This window comes from Taeniopygia guttata, chromosome 3 (genome assembly GCF_048771995.1).
Source record: "Taeniopygia guttata chromosome 3, bTaeGut7.mat, whole genome shotgun sequence".
NCBI lineage: Eukaryota > Metazoa > Chordata > Aves > Passeriformes > Estrildidae > Taeniopygia > Taeniopygia guttata.
The window spans coordinates 59838749-59859246 of NC_133027.1; the positions used below are offsets into that span (position 1 = coordinate 59838749).

The window sequence follows — 20498 nt, forward strand, 5'->3', positions numbered from 1 at the left end:
CTGAATCTTATCCCTTTTTTAAATGAGAAGGGTGGATTTCCACAGGGTAAGTTCATGGATAAAGGAAGGGGCAAAATCAGGCTTTTGGTATTAAGTTTAATATGCAGACACTGTTTCTGTCAAGTCTTTGTCTAACTCGTTTTGGCACTATTATTACTTTGTTCTTTCATCCCACCAACATCACTTGTTGGCAGAAGTATTCAGGACATGTTCAAACAGGGCTGATGCTTTGTCACTGCAAATGTACTCAGCATATTGGTGAACAGGATGGGACTTGCTGTGTCCAAGTCCCAGGCTGTGGTACAGCGCTACTCTTGCGTCTCCTAAAAAATAACAGCACTATAGGCTGAGAAAAACCCTTAGGCATGATTCAGATCAACTTGGAGGAGACATTGCATCTGTCTGCCTATGTGCAACACTAATTTTTTGCTTTGTTGGATTTGATAAGGACTCAGGCTCTGTTGACTGGGTCAACAGTGCCAGGAGCAGGCTCACAGACATTGTAGGAATACAGTCTTTACTCTTTGTGTTGTACTCCTTGTTGTGCTAAAATTAGAGACTTTCTTGTATCAGCTTTGATTGCTTTTGAATTGGTGTTGTGGAATACTTATGCTAAATGGATTTTGCAACCACTTCCTGCGTATGGAAGTTGTGGATTCCTAAGTGGGCTCACAGCATGGTCAGTCCAGCAAGCTGCTCTTACCGAAAAAGCCCCTTGCATGATTTTAGATATTGGCTCCTTGTAATTGAGTTTGCTGCCTAAGGAATCAAGTTTAGCATGAGATGACATCTTAAACCCTGGCTGTTGAAGCCGGACTGTAGGTCTCCTTTATTTGCTCATTTTAGACCACAGCCAGGCAGCACTTCAGCATGCTTTTAATTTAAAAAGTAACTATTGCTAGCTGAAGTCTGGTTTGTGTCCACTTTCTGTTGTCCTGCAAATGAACTGTGTGGACTCCACAGGTACACAAGTGTGTTATGAACTTGCTGTGGACCTGGATGTGCTATGACCACATTTCCGTAGTAGCGTGCCGTAGCTGTTTAACCTGGATCATCAACCTGTCTTTTCTCCAAACCTTGAATCTCCTTCACACCACACATGCCTGCAGGATTATCTGGATGCTCATGATACTGTCTGTGAGTTTTGCTTCATTCTGTGTATCCCAAACTACTTTAAGCTTGGTTATGTGAAAGCTGGTTGTAAACAGCTAACTTGAACACATGTGTAACACACAATAGATTCAGTTTCTTTTCAGTCTAAAGGACAGGAGGGTATAGAAGTATTCTGCTTATTTTTGTCCCTTTGGCATTAGGTTCTATTTGACAGGAATTTAAAACACTGGGCAAAAAGTGACAAAAACATAGCTCACTTTCTGTAGTGCGCTTGCTATATACATTTTCATGAAAAACTGAAATACAAGTTAAATACATACTTATTTTATTCCAAGCTATAGAATAAGTGTATTTAGGCAGTTTTTCAAAGTGTATTGTACACTGCATGCACAATAAATCAGTTTAATAGCTTGACTTTTTTACAGTTTGTGTTCAAAGATCTGTATGATAGGCAATGAGATCATGTTACTTATTGTCCATTTAGACCACATCCATTTTGCCATAAAAAAAATTGGTAAACCCAAACCAATAAACGAAGTGTACATTAAATGTTTTAATATGAGCATTTGCTCCAAGAAAGAAACGTTACATGCTATTTTTAAATCCCTCCCAATAGAGGATTTTCGACAATAAACTTTTGAACATGATTTCATTGCAGTATTACACTGAAGATTGGTGTAATATTTTTCAAAATTATGTCACAGTTTCCAAATACAGATTTTGGAACTTTATGCTAGAAATCAAGGTAATATTTTAGGGCCTGCACATCTAGCTTTAAACCTGTCTTGAAAGGATGACTTGTCTGTGTTGACAAGAAGTTCTACCTGTGTGAAATATCTTATAAAGATAGCTTATGACTAGCAGGTCACCATCAAATAGTAACATTAAGAATATTCAAGTCTACATTTGTCAAGACTTATGCATGCAGTTTTGTCTCTTACACATTCCTTAGTTGTGTGCACCAAAGGTGTTGTGCCTCAAACACCAACAACTTGAAATTACACTACGTAAATATATACATATAGGATGCTGTATATGTTTAGTACCAAGTAAATATAACTAGTCAAATGATACTAGACATATGTAGGACCATAGTTAAATTCCAATTAAGAAAAAAGCAAGAAAAATTGTTTTTTTCCTAACAGCATTTCACAGTAGAAGGAGGCAGTCCTTTCTCACTGAATTTTCCCCCCTCAGGATTTGTAAACATCATAGCTCGTATTCTATCAGTATAATAATTGAATATTTTATTCATAATGGTAAGTAGCTAACCAACATGAATGAAGTTGTCATAACACGGTAGCACTTTCAGACAAAACAGGTATTTATTAAAAGAAACATTTATAAATATTTGTCTTGCATTTTAAACTACATTTTAATAAATAACAATATTTAAAAGTGCTGAATATGGTAGGATAGTCAGCAATGCCACTGTAAACAGATTTGTTTTTCCACTTTGCAGATTTTTGTTTTAGATCCCATTTTGTCAAACACTACAACAGTTAAAATATTTGCATAGGGAATAGAGAATAGCCCTTTTAATCATCTCCTGAATTCTATATAAATTACAAAACCAAATGAGTTTAAGAAACAGTTTGTTAAATTGTTCATATATATATCCAAAAAAAGCACACAGGTTTCAAGTAAAAAGAATGACTAAAAAATTCCCCAAACTTGCTATCTGAAGCATGTTCAATAAATTAAGAAAATGAGAGGTAGTAAAACAAAGGGAAAAAAAGAAGCCCCAGAAGATAAACTAAGACCTGCATCCTCCCAGTTACGGTGTCACAGCAGACCTGCCTCGGCAACAGCAGCTCCCGCCAAAGCCGGCACCGGAGGCTGCCCGCAGGAAGTAACTGAGGGACTGGAGCCAACTGTGTTCAGGCCAGATTCCACTCAAGGACACAACTGCCAGACCTTCCAGGCCAATCAAAAGCGATGGGCTCGTGCCGTGTTTAGTCCTACATAAGTGAGAAGAACCTTGCCTCTCAAGTCTTAGTATGGTTGTCAGTATTTTATATATATATATATATATATATATATATATATATATATATATATGTATATGTATATATATAACAAGTATTCAGAGCAATTTATTGGTATATCTTTAGCAGTTTATGAGGGATGCTAACACTCATTTTGCTTGTGTATGGTAGGTGTGAAGATGGGTTTTTTTTAAGTTCCAAGTCGCTGTTTCTTTAAACATCAAAATGTGTCCTGAAACTGGACATTCTTTGATAAAAAGGCCAAGCAAACACCTATTAAAAACACCATGGCAACCTAGTGATGGTAGTACTGTGCTGCCTTAGCTATGATTAAGGGCTCAGTACAAGAATCTCTACCCAGGAAAGATACCCATTGTGTTTCTGTAGGGATTTTGCTTGGGTAAGATCTGTGGTTTTAGAAGCCCTTAAAGTTTGGTTTAATATTACTCTCCAACCCCCTTTTTTTTCAAAGGGTTGTTCAAAATCAATGAGGCTAGAAGCTAAGATAAGTCTTCTTTAACCCGCCACCTCGTAAAATGTTACTTCATTTAAAAACATTTTTTACCGGATTTAGCTTTCAAAAAAAATATCTTACAGAACAGATGCAGTTCATCAAAATGTTCTAAAATGCTCTAAAATGCTACATGTAGGCAATCTTTTATTAAATTTCTTTATTCAAAAAACTAAATTATCAAGACTTTTGTGTTGTTTCTTGTTTCTTTTTTTTTTCTGAAGTACATAACATTATACAACAGTGTTAGAACTGGATAGCCAGTCTTTAATAAATCAATTACAGTATCTGACATCTGAAATGTACATTGAAAGTCTTTGTTCTTTTAACAATTAAACAATATCAGCGCATAGACTGTGTCACCCAGAAATGGATCCCTTTAAGTGATTTGTGCTTTTTTTTTCTCCTTTTATTTTTCTTTTTCTTTGACATTGCAAACTCTGTAATGAAAATGCCACAGTTTTGGCAGTGAACAACCAGAGGAATCCTCCGCTTGATTTATTTTAAATAAACAGTGATTAAATAGCTCTTTTTCTCTATACAGAAATATTGGCTTCAAAAAGTCAGTTTATTGTACTCAGTAGAGCATGTAGAGTAATGCTACACCTTAAAAATTGGCTTTTTAGTTAGTGATGTTAAAAAATGCAAGCCTCTTTCTGGTTTGCTGTAATTGTTTCTATGTACCATAGGACTGTATTGCACAAAAAAAAGTTTTTAAATACAGCTATAATTTATGTTATTGGATTAAATATTGCAACAACTAAGTGGTAAGTGAAGCAGTTTTACCTTGCACATGCAGTGTGAGGATACACAAGGAGACTGTTCATAAAACTACAAATACATCATTGCAATCTTAACTGCAGTAGGGTGAAAGGAGTGTGAAACAAATGTATTTTGGCAAATCCATTGATCCCCTCCAACGTCATCTTGAGCAAGGAGGACCTTGGTAAAAATGTAGACAGAGACCATAATTTTTTTTTTTTTTTCTTCACAGTAGCCTGAGTAGTGCTTAACTGTAGTTCTCCAGGAACCCAGCTCCAGATGTTATTAAACTAATTTTCTTCCATCCCACCCACCAAAAAAAACCCACGTTATTTTGTTTCAAAATTAAAACTAAGTTTCAGAAGTAGAGCCTGTAATACTTTCAACGAGAGACTTATAAATCTGAGAGTTCAAAAACCTTGGAAAAGAGTCTCTGTGCATCAAGGTGTATATCTGGAGCTGGGCATCTTCATACATGTGAGGGCTGGGATCCAACAAGTTTCTGTTGATCACTTCTCTCACCCGGGAATCAAGACTAACCTGAAGAAGATGAGCACAGAATAATAAAACAGTAACATTGGAAAAGCTGAAATATGTATCTTTATTTCTCAGGGCTCCATTGAACATGCTGAGTTTATCAGTTATTCAAGTAATGCTCTGTACTTCTTTCAGAACCATCACACAATTACTGGTTAATGCACTGAGAGCATAAACTCTATTTCAGTTTTGACTTGGTCTTTGCATCCATCTTAAGATCTGTACAATGAAATGCAGCTGTATAGCAGATTTAATGCAGTGCAACTGCAGTTTTCTAAAATATATTGTTTTACCTTAAAAAATAATTTAATTTGTATGCATTTTAAAATGTTTCTCTTAAATTAACGTTGAATTACCCTCATTCGGACAGTTGCAGGGTTTTTTTTCTGAGAATTTGTGGTTAAACTTTTTGAAAATTTCTATTAATCATTCTTATCTGGCTGCCCTAGAGATTTTTTTTTCTTTTTTTTTTTTTTCAGGCGCTACACTTGTGCCTTACAAATTACCCAGGGATTTTCATCATTTTTATTGTGTTAATCTCCCCATTATTATTAACTATTTCAGATTTTTTTCTTCTTATCAGGACTCTTTAACATCTGATAATTCATACTTTCAGGAGATCATATATCCATATTGAAGTTGTTAGCAAGTTTCAGTTTTAGCTTCTCATTTATTTACCATTTGTGATGAACTCCTGTGCATAGGCAGAAAAGGGCATATTATGCTTGGGATGAATGCCCAGATAATTTTAGAATATCCTTTAGAAATCTGAGTGAATGTACAGTTTATCCACAAAATGCTCTAAAACTGCGTAAATTAATGTGTTCTGGATTAAATGAAATGTCAGGAGCAGCAAAGCCCACTGGAACCAGCAAGGGTTTACTCAGCTAAGAAGAAAAGGGCTAAAATCCTGAGTAGATAAATACCAAGAAGAGATCAGTTAAGATACTGTGATTCACACCAAGTTGCAATCTGACCCTACTGCTCTGCAACCGTACAAAGATATTCATACGATGTGAAGGATTGATTTCAACCCTGGAAAGCTCCATGTATTAAGATACTTTGATACATTAAGGATGGTAGCCAAGATGAAAACTCAGAATATGTTTGGATGTGTGAGCCTGTGCTTTCATACATGGTGAAGCAAAGTCTTTGAAATACGCTGGTGTGGTATGGTATAGAATGCTACAGCACTGAGAAGTAAACATACATTTTCATTCTATCTTCAGTACCAGCTGTAGGATCTGGCATTGTTGGTTTGTTGGCATATTGGAGTACGCTACTGACAGAGCAGACAAGCTTTCTCCTCTAATATCTGCTGTCATTTGGTTATCAGTCACAAGGCACAACTATGAGAGACCAGTGGTGCTGCTCAGCCAGTGAGTGTGGGCAGGAATACAGTGCTATGATAGTTTTGAGTGGCAGTGTTGCAGCCATGTGTCTTCAGAATATGTTTGAATAGATTTCAAGCCCAGACCATTGCATTTCTATGGCACAGAAAAGACACGCTAAGATTTAAGCAATTCTCCCCCTGACATGCAGGCACACACATTTATATAAACCAAAACCAGTCTATGCAACTAATTGGTTCTTCAATATCAAACATAATAGCTAGGAGAAAAACCCCTCAAATTTGGCAGGTTAGTGGGGGTTTGATCCACTGAGCATAATAAAAGTTAATTACACTCAGAAAATGCAAAAAACAAAATTAATTATGGAACTGTTAATTTGCATTGTAGTTTTTCAATGACTCACTGAAGCCAGATGGCAAAACTAGTTGGAATTACTAAAGGTATTTTCTTTCTAAACAGATGAATACAAAGTAACTGTTTAGAACACTAATACCTTCTGCCTCAATAACTTCTTTACTGTATGAGTCATGCTAAATATATCAGTTCTTATGTCAAAAGGTAACATCTGGAAAGGGATGCCTGGATGAACAAGAATTTTTCAGTTCCCATGCTGCTCTAAAGCATTGCAAACAGTTCTTTTTTGCCTCCTAAGATTTCCAATATTGGCAGAAGCAACTGGATTGATGAGATCTGTACACATCCAGCACCAAGTTTGTGAGTAGCTTTGTTAAACTCTAGATCAAATAATGCTTAGTTAGTGTTTGAATTTTAAATGCTGATTGGTCTTAGTTTATAAAGACAATTGAGCATTTATCAGATACCTATCTGGTAAAAATACAGTATTAGAAGAAAAACTTATTATTAGCTTGCTGTATTGGTAATTGTATTTCACTCCAAAGTCAAAGTACATATTATGACACAAGAGAAGATAATGGAGCTATAATTCACTTTTGGCTTCATTCATATGAATGAAGTTGCAATTTATTACTGAATGTAGTGAAAAAGGTGAAATGCAGGAAGAAAGGTACACAGCATAAATTAGCACAACACCATTGAGTGGAAATTCAAATGCAATGCACAAAGACAAGGCAAAGAAGATAAAGGTACATGATGTGGCCTAAGAAAAACTCTTCTACAGTGCTTATATATTTATGTATCTCTTTGTATTACAAAACATGGTTTGATAGGGCTGCTTTTTACTACAGGTGAAGGTAATTTCAAAATTTGTCTATTTCACTTAAGGGTTGAATAAAGTCTTATAAAATTCCCTAGATATTATCCATTTCATTAGATAAAATATGTCAGCTTCATTCTTGGACTCTCACATAGCAATGACCAGCAGAAATTCAGATTTTCTCCCAGACAATTGTAGCAGCAGATAAATCTACAAAGATTCTGAATTAAATTCCTTAAGTTTGGTGCTTTTTCTCCAGAAATCTACTTGCATTATGTATTTCTTTTCTCTGTCAGATATCTAGCATTACTAAAGAGGCAAACCTATTTATCAGCTTTCTTTAACTGGGGTTTCTTAAGCCTTATAGAGAACCTGGATGTGTTGCGGCTGGTAATGGTAAATGGACCCGTGCTTGCATCTCTACTGTTTCTGTCCCTTCCTTTCCTGATTTAATGTTCATATTAAGGCTTTCATCTGACAGCCTTTCAGACCCTCACCCGGCAGTCCAGTGTATAACATTTCTGCTCTGGGATAACAGAAAATGCAAATGTAACATTTACAGCTTTACCTCTTTTGGTGATAGTATAGAAATGTAATCTTCATATATAAGTCTTGCTTTTTCTTCAATAACTTTCTTGTTCTGTTCTTTCTTAAGATCTTCACATGCAAGCCAGAAAAGCAGGTTCTCCTCACTATACTCTGTTCTAAGAAACTCTCTGAAAAGGTTCCTCCCAGCTGGTGTTTTCATCATCTTGTCAAAATTCTGAGCCCAAGACAAAATTTCATCTGCAGTAGGGTTTTGGCTGCAAAAGAAAATATCATTACAAATATGCTTCTATTTTTGTAACAGTGTTTTCATACATTCATCCAAAAATTCTCCTTTTAACTGCACTTTAGTTCAAAGTGAAAACTGGAAGCAACAAGGCTTCAGCAATAACAACAGGGAATTTTGTTTGCTCTTCACTTGTGCATACATTATCCCAATATCCCACTAAATGTGTTTAATGTTATAAGATATGCACTTGGCTTTTTACGAGTTTTCTGCTGGTGCTCTTAGCCACGTGGCTCAAAGACAAAATCCTACAACAGCACTGAATTCCTGTCTCTGCAGTTAAAGGACTTTTTCATGTAGAGTTTTAGATGACACCTGATGTCCCTGCCTGCCTCTGATGATGACTGTACACAATTTGATTTAGGAGGAACAAGGAAAACAAAAAGCTCTTGGCAGCCAAAAGCATGCTAATGAGGCCAAACAAAGTCATAGTTCAAAGAGATTTTAAATTAGTATATTTCTCTGTTCTTGTACCTAAGGGCTGCTAAGCTTCCCTCTGTTTCATGCTCTTGACACGAATGATGATTTTTTGGCATCAGATGTGGTGGATTTTGCTGGCAAAACAGGAAAGAAAATAAATGGGGAGAAGTCCTTATTTCCATTTCCTGAAGGAAACTATTTGTTGCTTTTACCAGTGGATGCACTGGGTAAGTGATCAGAAGACTTACTGGCATCAGTAATCCACTAATGTACCAATGAACAGTTTAAGAAAGTAATTCTCCAGATTACTTAACAACAATAAAATATAGTTTCAAACTTAATTTTGAGCACTCACCCTCTCTTTCCTGATTCAACACAAGAGCTTTACTAGCTGTTGTCATTAGCTTCTGTGCTACCATGATGCACAATAAGTGACACTTGTCTATATAATTTGTGCTCAAGTCAATTTATCAACTCCTACTCTCTATGCAAGGCAGACTGGATGCTGGGAAGCTATTTGTAATAAATCCCAAATTGTTTAACTGAAAAGTAATTGTAAACTGAATGAAAAGGTTTAAAAACAGATTTGAAGGTGAACAGTCCTCTCAGGACTTTGCACTCTCCACTAAGGAGAGTGCAAAGAATCTGATGAGTGGAATGGGGCTGACAAACAACCTGGGTTCCCTTGTTGTCTGTTGGGAAGCTCTTGACTTATTATATTTTGTAGAAATCTATTATATTGTCTTCTCATAAAAGACAATGATTAGCAATAAAGGCAATGAATTGTTTGGGTTATTTTTGTTACCATACATATCCTTTAAATTTGAATTTCCTTCTTATGGGATTAGAGAACTCAGATTACCATTTACCATTACCCTGACAGATTACCATTTTTCCCCACATAATAAACAGGGGCCCAAGTTTTAGACAGAAGTAGAAGCTCAGACTTTCAGTGTGTTTAACCTAGTTTGCAAGGTATGTGGTTTTTGTTTAATTCCAGTGAAACCATAGTTCAAAATATTTTATGAAAGGTAGCCACATTAAAACTCTGGTCATGAAGTACACTTGTGAGTATTATTTTTTCTTCTTGTCTGGAGAGACAGGAAAAAATGCTGTCACAGGTAGCAGAGGCTTTTTATAGAGACCCACATAAGGAACCGTGTATGCACCTTCCATTTCTTGCTGTGGTTCTTCCCCACAAGTAAGAAATTGTAAATAAGCTTGACTTGTGAATGTCTCTGCTGTCTTTTCATTGTCAGGACAGATTTTGCTTCCTTTTGTATAGAATTTTTTTTTGAGGAAAAGGACATTCCCAAAGAATTAAACCCAAGACAAATGTTGATATTAGTTAAAGACAAAGCATTTATTAGATAACAGTTTGACCAACTTACCATTCTTCTATGACCTGGATACTCTCCAGTTTGGTCGTATGTGTTGGCCTTCCTGCATTGTCTCCTCTATCTTCATTCCTAACAGTGAGGCTGCAATGTAGTACAACACTTTATTTTGTCTAGAGAAAGTTAATTTAAAACAATGACTATAGTAATGCGAACTTCTAAAAGATTAGATCTATATAGGGTATCATTTTTCACTCTTGTGTCTAAATTTTGGAAAAAAACTTTTTATAATGACTTTTCCCCTGAACTATGATGCATATTAATTTACAGTTGCTATTAGCACATGCAGTGTTTTAGAAGCTCACAGTTATCCACTGAAAGATGGGCAAACACTTACAGGTCACTTTTGGAGTGATTTCACTTAGTTAACTGAGAATACTAGCTACAGTATGAGTAGGGGGGATATGAATATCTGAACTGGATATTGATGGGCCTTTGATGCCCCACCAGTTCTGGATAGTTTTTCAGGCTTTATGAATGTTCCCTTTTCTCTTTCCAAGATACAGTGGCAGTAGATGGCTCAGATACAGAACTTAGCATGTGGTAGCTCCTTATGATTTCCTCTTCTGACCTAAATTTGTTTTCCATTCCAAAAAGTAAAGCATACTGGCATCTGAGCAGAAAGGCCTCAATCACCCTCATATAACGACAAGCAAGGACAAGAAAGGCTTCCTTTATGCAAGGATGTTTTTAATGGGTTTTTTTGCTTCTTTTTAGAACTGCTAAATAGAATCACTTATTGTTTTGCAAATATCTTTTTAATCAGATTTGCTATAGTGGTAAAGAATTCCTCTCTGTGTGTTTTCAGTGAATCTTCTGGAATATGGTATTGCCAGCAAACCCACAATTCCTGATAACTACTGAAATAAAGTATCTTTTGAGTGACATAGATATTCATGTCTATTGTCTATGGAAAACCTGGTTCTGATAATTAAGCTTAAGAAATAGAATGTAGTAAGGATATGGAAATTTCCTTTCATCAGGTGTTCCCTATGTGTCTGTTTGAGAGAAAACAAGCAACCAAGCAAAAAAATCCCCTTTCCAATCTCAAGAGCTTATATTTTGAATATTAAGTATTCATCATACAGTGATGGTCCCAGTCACTCCAAGTGTTGCTACAAAAATATGTTTGTAGCATAAAGCTTCTCCCTCCCCCACTAATCTAAATAGCTCCTGCTCAGCTCTAAGAAGAAATCCCAGCACTGAGACATCTTTAGCACAAATAATCTTTTTTTATAGGTTCTCTGCATTTATGAGTTTCTTCAACATTTTTTTCAAGCATTTGGTAGGGCTAATAGGTATTCTCAAATAGTCTTCTGAAAACTGGAAGTTTAAGCTCCCAGGTAAAGCAGAGCACATATTAAGACTTAAACATTACAGAGACGTACACTTGCAAATGAAGCTCTTTGATACTGGTTGCTCCTTTACTTACCTGCCAAGACCTTAGTTCAGGCCCTTGGTCCTGCTTCCCCTGTTACAGCGTAGGAATGCAGCTCCAGTGCTGCTAAGGTTGTTAGGGTGTCATCAACTGCTGCAGGAGAAACAACACATCCTGAACTCTGGGGTTGGCAGGTAAAAAGCCTTTCTGTCTCCTCTGACCTGTTGTTCGTCAGTCTACAGAGGGAGCACCCAGGAAAGTCAGAAAGGAGTTCCACATACAGGAGAAAAAAAAGGGGCCATCCACTTTCCTTCTGTCTTGTAATCTTTAAGTCCACACATGACTGCTTAGAGTCACCTTGCATCTGGCTAGAGCACAAAGTTGGAGTGAGGGAGAAGCAGGGAAGGCACAAAGCTCTCTCTCCCTCCCTCCCTCCTTCCTTCCTTCCCTCCTTTGCAGCCCATAGGTAGAGCAGCATTTGTCTTCTCTGCTGAGTGCAGAGAGCAGAATGTCCTTTGGTTCCACAGAAGAATTTCCTCCCTCCCACAGAGGGAGGAAACAGCTTGTGCAGGTTGCAAATGCAATAGGGTGTTCATCTGAGTCTGTCTAAAAGAGAATAAAGCTGCCTGTTTTCCTTCCTCCATCACATGAGCAGCAACTACGCTGTCCTGAGATAATTTACTTGTCAGGCACTAGACATTCAAGGTTTGGATGCAGAGTCTTACTGGAAGTAGAAAGTGACTCATCTGAGAGCAGTAAGTATACACTGCTAATTTATTGTCTGGGATCAAATACTGTTTGCTTTGCTCATGCAAAATCTCTGCTAGACTTGGAAGAATCATCATGGGTGATGAAGGGTAAGCAATGATAGTGAAGTAGTGAGTGGTGAAAAAAAGAAATAGGAATAGGAGCAAGAAAGCCATGTTGACTTCATTGCAATGTTTGTTTATCAAAGGAATAACTAATAGACAGAATGCACTTTTATTTTCTTTTAAAAAACCCCAAACAACAAAACAAACAATAAAAAGTTCAGATTGTGGACCTGGAACGTAGTATGCAGTTTTATGGTATCTGTACTGTAGTGACAATGCAAGGTACACACTTGGCCCTGATTCCTTCATCTCACCAGTCATAACTGGAGTTTAATGGCTGAAGTGAGTCAGGGCTGCAAAGCAGAGAACATTTCAAAGACAGAAGCATCACACTGGGTTGGGACATGCTTAGGTATTGCATTTAAAATGGTGATACTTTTGTAACACATCTTGGCCTAAATTCTGCATTATGTTTCCTGTGACAAAACTAGCACTACATTTCAACTTTTACTTATCTACATCTGTCAAGGCTAGAGTTCCATCATATATGTTACTTTTGATGTCTTTTTCCTGTGAATGAATTTTTATACTGAAGTACACTCAATTCAGGTATGTTCTGTTTTCACTCAAGGAACTGGTTCATGATCTCTTAGAAAAAGAAATATTTAAGTATATTTGACTGCAAAGCTAGCTTGAAAGCAGCCTAACTGATCACAAGAACAGATTGCTACCTTTTGACTTGAAATGACAGCACTGCACTGTTCTTTCCTATGTTGCTATATTCAGCTGGAAACACCCTATCTGATCACATTTCTCTGTGGAATTCAAGCAGTCTGCAGCAGCAAAGGTGTTCTGCATACCTGGAGCTGATGTCATTGATACATTAATCCATCCTTGAAGCTAGCTGTCTGTGTCAAAAGTATTATGCTGTATAGTGTAATACTAGACAGACTAAAAGTAACAGGCTAAAGATTAACAAAATTATCTTAGTTAAGGGTTTAAGAAAAGAAAATAGCTTATAAATCTTATCAAAAAGTAGTTAAATGAAAGGGAGGTGCACTAGAGAGACATCTGATGCAAACTAACATCTTTGGTGCTATTATTATTTATTAGTTGGAATACACCCAGCAGATATCTTTAAAATTCAGAGATGCAAATTAACCATGATAAAAGCACAACAAAACTACTAATACCTTAAAAAGGGAGAGCTTGGGATGTCTAAAGCAGAGTTTAAATGAAAAGCACTAGTATGAGTTTATTCTTTGTTCATATGGAAGGTTTGTTCTGCCCACTGCTATGCTGATTTTATTGCTCTGGAGACTACAGTAAAAAGTACTTCAGTGGCCTGAGCTCAGTGTACCTTTTGAATATATCTTGGGTTTATGACTGCTACAAAACCAATAAGCTTCTTGAACTACTGCAGCAGTATCATTATGAGTAATTTCTGCTTGGAGCAAAGGTATTTCTATTTTGTAACTTCAAATGCTTTATAAGTAAAAAAGTTAATGATCAGGGACTACCTGAAGCAGCATACATGTTGAACAAATAACCACAAATACGGGTGAGTGTGTCCAGGTTTCTAGCTGATGTGTTTTTGGGATTTAGAAAACTGCTCTTTATTTATTTAGCTGCTCTTATTTGGCTGTTAATATTCAAGTTAAGCAATTAAGTAATTATTCTGTTGACTAATTACATAGCTAAATTGGTATTGAAGCACCCTATTGCATGAGAAGATAAAAAAGCCAAGTTAATTGCATAGAATCGTCAAGAGTTGAACTAATTTAAGAGCAAATATTTCACTGACTCTTCCTCCAGCTGATGGTTTTAGCCTTTTTGTAAGTTGCATCCCTACTGCAGCACTTGCCTTCTACTGCCTTTAAGAAACTGAAGGTAATTTAGAGTTTGCATCTGATCTTTCATTCTCTGTATATCCAGTAAATAAACGCTATTTAATTGGTTCCCAAGAATCACCTTCTCATGTGCCAGTAGCCTAAATCTGGTAAATCAGTGAAATTACTCTTTTCATTATGGCAAGAAAACCATGCCATTGTGAGGGGTGCCAGGATTAATATTCCACCCATGCATGGCTGACCAGGTCCTATTCATTCAGGTATTTTCTGTTATGTGCCTCACATGCAACATATCCTCACAGTATTTTGTAATTATGTCTGGCACTGAGGGTAATGTGGCTATTAAAGCCTCTTACCTTAATGGTGTTTTTTTGTTCTGCCATGCAGATAAGGAGCAGAAATCAAGCTGGGTCACTGTGAATGGATATTGGGTTGACTGTTTAGGAGATCTATGCTGAGTTTCTTATTTTTGGCTGAAACTTACAGTCTGCTGGGCAGTGACTGCATTTTAAGCTGGACCTGTTTATGTCATGCAGTAGGGCCACGAGCCCTCAAGCCACAAATGTAACAGAAAAATCTTCTTTATTCTAGGTCAAAGGTCACATTAATTTATGTTCATACATAATCTGAAGGCAGAATTCTGTTTTCACATGAAAATCAATATTCAGATAAGATTCTCTGGATAACAGATGTGCTGACAAGTTTCCTTTGCTGATTGACCCTTTGAATGAATATATCTCACAGGCACTGCACTTCACCCTGTGCTACTCCTAGAATTTTTTATTAGCATCAGATCAAGAGACATAATATTTTTAGCTTTCTTAAAAAAACCCAATAACTCTCTCCCCACAAAACACCTCAAGAGATCAAGATTTACTTATGATTTTAAAATTACAGTAGATGATTTAAGATGACCATTCCCCAAAAGTCTTGAAAAACACAATTTACCACATTTGCCAAATAGATTCAGACAGGAAATATATTTTCTCTTCTGTTTGGAAGAGGAAAAGCCTTTAAATGAACTAATTACTACACATTAAAACAAGAACATATGTTTAGTGCAGTTTCCTGAAATGAGGGGAAGGTGGTTTTGAAAACTCTTAGTGTTGGTTCCTATCTTTGTCTCTATTTTGCCAACTGGGTAAATACCTTCACTCTTCACGTCAAAATGGCTGTGCTCTTTCTGATCTCCCTGCTCTCTGATTCCTTTCCTTTTATTACAAGTGTTTTGCTTAAAACATGTTATATGAACAAATTTTTTTTTTCTGGTTTTATTTCAGATGCAAAAAAAGCCTGCATGTTAATATATTTTTCAGTTTTGATTGTAGTTCAATCTGATCAAACTGTTTACAACACTGTGGTTCAACAGTCAGTTACTGAAAAATCAATTGTTCACACAATTCTATTCAGAATCTCACTCCTAAATGCTGAGGCATGCTCTGTTAGATGTCAGAGATAGATGTAGTCCCAATATCCCATATGCTGTGTGATAATGGAAAAGACAACTATACTGGGATTCTTCAATTTCTTTTATGAAACCTGATTTAACTTATGACTCAAAATCATTTTGTCACCTCGTTTTTTTCTGACACCTGAAATATTTAAGCTTGATATCACTGAATACTAGTCAAGACTGTGTTTGTTTATGCACAGATAATGATGATTTTGCTACACTTTGCAAAGCAATAATAATGAAAAATAATTGCAATACTAATGTGATCCATTCAAAAAGAACAATACAACTATGTTAATCTCAAATCATTGTCTTCTATCTCTCTTTTAATGTCACAAAAATAGGATGAGAATGAAATGTTACATGAACAATATTATCCAATGATAGCTCTTTTTTTAAAGTTGAGGTAAAGGGTAAAAAACTTGCTTCTATTAAATTTAAGTAAAGAATTCACCTTTTTATTACAGTAACTGAATAATGTCCAGAATGAATATTCTGAGAAAAACTAGACCTAGAATAATTATTTTTATGACAAGGGAGTGCCATGTGCTAGACATTTTCAAAGGCTCAGATAAACTTGCAGTATATTCTTCAGGTCCCTGGCTGTATTAGAGAGAAAGGGGATCCATCTGTTATCTGACACTGAGTTTATGTCCTTGTAAGAATAGTAAGAAAGACTAAAGCTCTACAACTCTTCCAAAACCACCAGTATATTCAAAATGTCAGCCAAATTTATGGCAATAAATGAATTCTAGAGTGGAGGCTTGCATGGATGCCTGGAGGTTTGCAAGATGAACATAAGTGATGTGTAGTAAAATTGTTATTCCCATATGTCTGCCTTGGTAGCCTGCGAGAGACTTTGAAGGGAAATGGTGGTCAAAAGCTGATGGAATCATTTGCTTGAACTGATCTTAACTCAGTCAGCAGAACACAATAATTTTTTTTAGAAATAAGAAACAGATCAAAAAAACGGAAAGTTTTTTTATCATTAGTGTCAATCCTAGTTCTTTAACAAGATAATGATTTACAGCTCTTCACTGAATTCAATAAAGAAATGTAGGATGTAAAATTTTATATTGAAAACAAGTTAGAAATTTAATGAAAAATAGCTACATCCTACTCTGAGTAAAAAATTGTCTTGTACTTAAAACTAAATTATAAGATTGTGTTTAGCAGACTGACATAGGAAAGCAGTCTGTTGGGGCAAAGCCAACAATTACCATAAGGCTATAATCAGCCCACTTGGCAATGTCTACTGAAACTATAAACTCCTTTCAAAAAGTCCAGGTACCTGTGGTGCTGAGTCTTTTGAGTGCCAGAGTTACATTTGCCTTAGGTGATAAGATGGCACAAGAGGAATGTATGATCCAAATTATTTTTAAAAGAAAAAAACAAACAAGCATAGACTCCAACTTGGACTCAGCTGTTTTAGAGCAGAAAAAATATGTGTTTGTAAGTTGAATTTATAAACTTGACATCTGCTTCTGTGAATCTTACCTCATGTAACTAAAACCCCAAACAATTCTTAATTTTTTAATAATGCAAATATTTGCAAGTTAACCATCTTAGAGATTTTGTATTACAGCTAAAATGCCACCAGTATTTCAAAGTATCAGGTGAGGAATGTGGAGTCACAAAGCTCACAGCTCTTTGTTCAGCTTACAGGGTAGTCTCATTGTTTTAGCCTTTAACTACAAGAGCTGCAGTTATAACTGGCTTGTTGTTTTTTCTTTTTTTTTCTCATAGGTCACAAAAAGTAAAATAAAATAAGTGGTTTGTCTCTTCCAATATTTTGTCTCTTCCAATGGCTAGAAAGGCTACAAGTTTTTTCTTTTCCAATTTTTCTTCATTGTATTTTCCCCCTTGATTCAGTTTATGATGAAGTGTGTATAGTGTTGTAGTTCATATTTTTCCCCTTTTTTCATCTGTATTTGAAGAGCACACAGCTGAGAAACAGTCTGTGACAGACGGTAGGGCACTTCTATGTGTCATGAATGAAAAAGCTTAGGATCCTCTGCTCAGGATCCAGTAATATTAAATGCAGGCAGACTTCTGGCTCCCATGAGCACATTTCTGCATACCATAAATCCTGTGGGCCAAGCAGGAGTGCAAGGTGTAAACTTTCTGGTCTGATTTTCCCTAACCAGGATGGATGCAGAAGCTGTTTCACATGCCCTTCCGCCAGGGTTTTATGGAGAATGCAACCGAATGAAACTGAGTTTGTGTTTTGCACAGATTTGACATTAAAATTAATACTTCTGAATTGGGTTTCAAACAAAATAGTGTTTGTGGAAAAGTTTAATGACATTTCATAACTGCTTTTGATAGTTCAAAAATAATTATCATTACAATTTAAAATTAAATAATCAGTTGTCCTGGTTTTATTCATTGCTAATTACCATTATTCTTACTACTCTTTTGTGAGTAACTTTAGTAATGTAGTAAAATAATAGATTTAAATGAAATATTGCATTTAACTTTAAGAAGCTCTTTAGAAAAATTATGTTCTGTTTTAGCAGATTTTCCAGCAGGCTTTCTGATTATGAGACAAGAGATTGACTATTAAGAAAACAGCTCATCAGGAAATCCAGCAGCTATATCTCTTAACTTCATGATACATGGAGTGTTTGTTATAGCCTCCTCTCTCAGAGAGCTGCAAACAGCATCTTCATTTTTCACTCAGAATTGTGTTTATACTAACAGCTGTGGAGACAAGTGTGAAGAATAATTCCTTACAGCATTAAAATCCCAAAGCACAGCAAAAAATGCATTTGTCTTTTATATTTGAGGTATCCTTTCTTCCCTAAAACAGTCTTGCGATTTCTAGAAGAGTAGATTGACAGTATGGCTCCGGAGTGTGCAGAATAGAGATGCAGACAAAATCCTTTGTGCCTACAGATAGGTATCTTGGGCCATTCACTGTCTTATTTCTGACACCAATGCTGTAGCAGCATTCCAGGGTGACTGAAAGAATCACTGTCCATTCTCCTGTGTTTTTCTATAGTGCTGATATTGCAGTACTATTTCAACTTTTCTGTGTGAAGGAATAGCTTTTAGCCCTGTGAGATATTTAAGAGTTCAGAAGGAAATACACTTTAAAATACTACAGATGAATAGGGTCCTATCTTTCTTCCTTTTGCAAACCTGGACTAAGTTCTGTGAGTTCTTTTGCTCAAAGGTTTATTATAAGGCCAGATCATCTATGTTGAGAGCTGTGAACTTTCCCATGAAAAATAAGAAACTTCTCAGTTAAGCTGAGATTGTATATTTCTGCCATACTTCGAATGTAGGAGAGAGTGCATTTGATTTCTTATCGGTTTCCAATTGCTGTGCTTTCTTAATGCTGTGCAGCATTCAGCCTAATTGGTCAAAAGTCAATATAGAGTCAACTATAAACCATAAAGAAAAAGGAGATTGGTGGAAATCACAGTTTAAGATATCTGGAGCACCTCAGGCTATTAAGATCTAGTCCATTAAGACATTCAGCTCTGCCCTGATAGTATTATGTTGTGCTATTCCTCAGCGTGAGTAGAAGCAGAATTGAACCCAAATGATCTACTGCTTAAGAGTGTAATCATCCCTTTGTTAATGGGAAGTCTTGGCCAAGATGGAGTTTATGTAAGATCATTATATAAGGTTATTAAATTGCATCCCACATGGCACTGTGAAGGTAGATCATCCTTACTGAAATATGAGTGTTAAACTAAAGTAAGTCATAGAGGGATGTGCTCTGTAGAGCAAATACTTAAAAGGATTTAGCAAATCTGCAGTGTTTCACTCTCTTCCCTTTCCTGTGTATTTAATATTTTAAAATGGAATAGACTTAAAATCTGGTAACCTTTTCTCTTCATAAGGGATATTCAGATTAAGTCTCTTTATAAAGCCATGAGTTATATTTTCCTTCTGTATTTTCCATCAAAGTTGAAATTAGTGAATGTTTGGCAGACAAATTGTCAAATTTGTCCAAATTACATTTTCATTTTTGGACCCCATGAAAAATCTGAAAGCAAAGCCTTGTAGAATTAAAAATCCACATGTCAATGCTTCTTCCATCATAGAATGGTATTTGCAAAGTGATATTTGATGTAATTTTTATATTGATTCTTTTGTCTTTTAGAAAATATTCAGAAGAGTATTGGTAATGGAAAGGCTAACCTGCTGGAAAACCCTTGATAAAAGGGATGCTCTCCTAAAATATGCAGAAAGACCATCAGAAATGTTTTGCAAAAATTTAAGATCTGAGTTTTGGTCTTAAAACTGAGTTCACTGCACTGAGTTCAGCGTTGAGGGAACCTCCTGTGTTACAGCTTGTTTTCCTTGCCTCTGGTGTCCTGTCACTGGGCACCACTGAAAACACCCTGGCTCCATCTTCTTTGTTCACTCACTTCAGGTGTTTATACATATTGATAAGAACCTTCTGAACCTTCTCTTCTCCAGGTGGAACTATGTCAGGTGTCTCAGGCTTTCCTCACAGGAGAGGCTCTCCAGTCCTTTAATCATTTTAGAGGCCCTTTGCTGGAATCTCCACTATACCCAGGGCTCTTGCATTGAAGAGCCCAGAACTGGATAGAGTGCTCCAGGCATGGCCAGTAGTGCCACAAACAACACATTTAAAAAGAGACTGCAACTGAGGAATATTCTGGGGGGCTACTTAAAAATTGCAATTATATTTCCATTTCAGGATGACTTCAAAATGAGGGAAACAACTGTTCTCAAGGTCAGTGCAGGTTAAATGTTATGTGAAAGAAGACTGGCCCTTTTAATGGACAGCCTTGCTGAATGTGTTGTTTTCTTCCTCTGCTCTTGTGTGACTTATTTAATCTTCCTACCTGCAGATATTGCAGCTCAGCAGGAGCTCAAAGGCAGATGGAAACTACTAATGTGCACTGTACTTGAAATTCTGAAATAAAGGACAATAT

General features: G+C 36.3%; 1 protein-coding gene across 5 annotated transcripts in view; it reads right to left on the reverse strand.

Annotated features, from left to right (window-relative positions):
- Positions 1 to 1415: 1415 nt before the first annotated feature.
- The window catches only part of RGS17 (regulator of G protein signaling 17), a 71720-nt gene continuing 52637 nt past the window's right edge, over positions 1416 to 20498 (reverse strand). For 3 of the 5 annotated variants that reach the window (XM_030268035.4, XM_030268034.4, XM_072926955.1), the window contains exons 3-5: positions 10081 to 10170; positions 8006 to 8240; positions 1416 to 4914 (exon numbers count right to left, since the gene is read on the reverse strand). In XM_030268035.4, the coding sequence (XP_030123895.1) occupies positions 4726 to 4914; positions 8006 to 8240; positions 10081 to 10170 (514 nt within the window). In that variant the 3' untranslated portion in view covers positions 1416 to 4725. The remainder of the gene's footprint in view (positions 4915 to 8005; positions 8241 to 10080; positions 10171 to 20498) is intronic. The other 2 variants (XM_030268037.4, XM_072926956.1) reach the window with 1 other exon arrangement.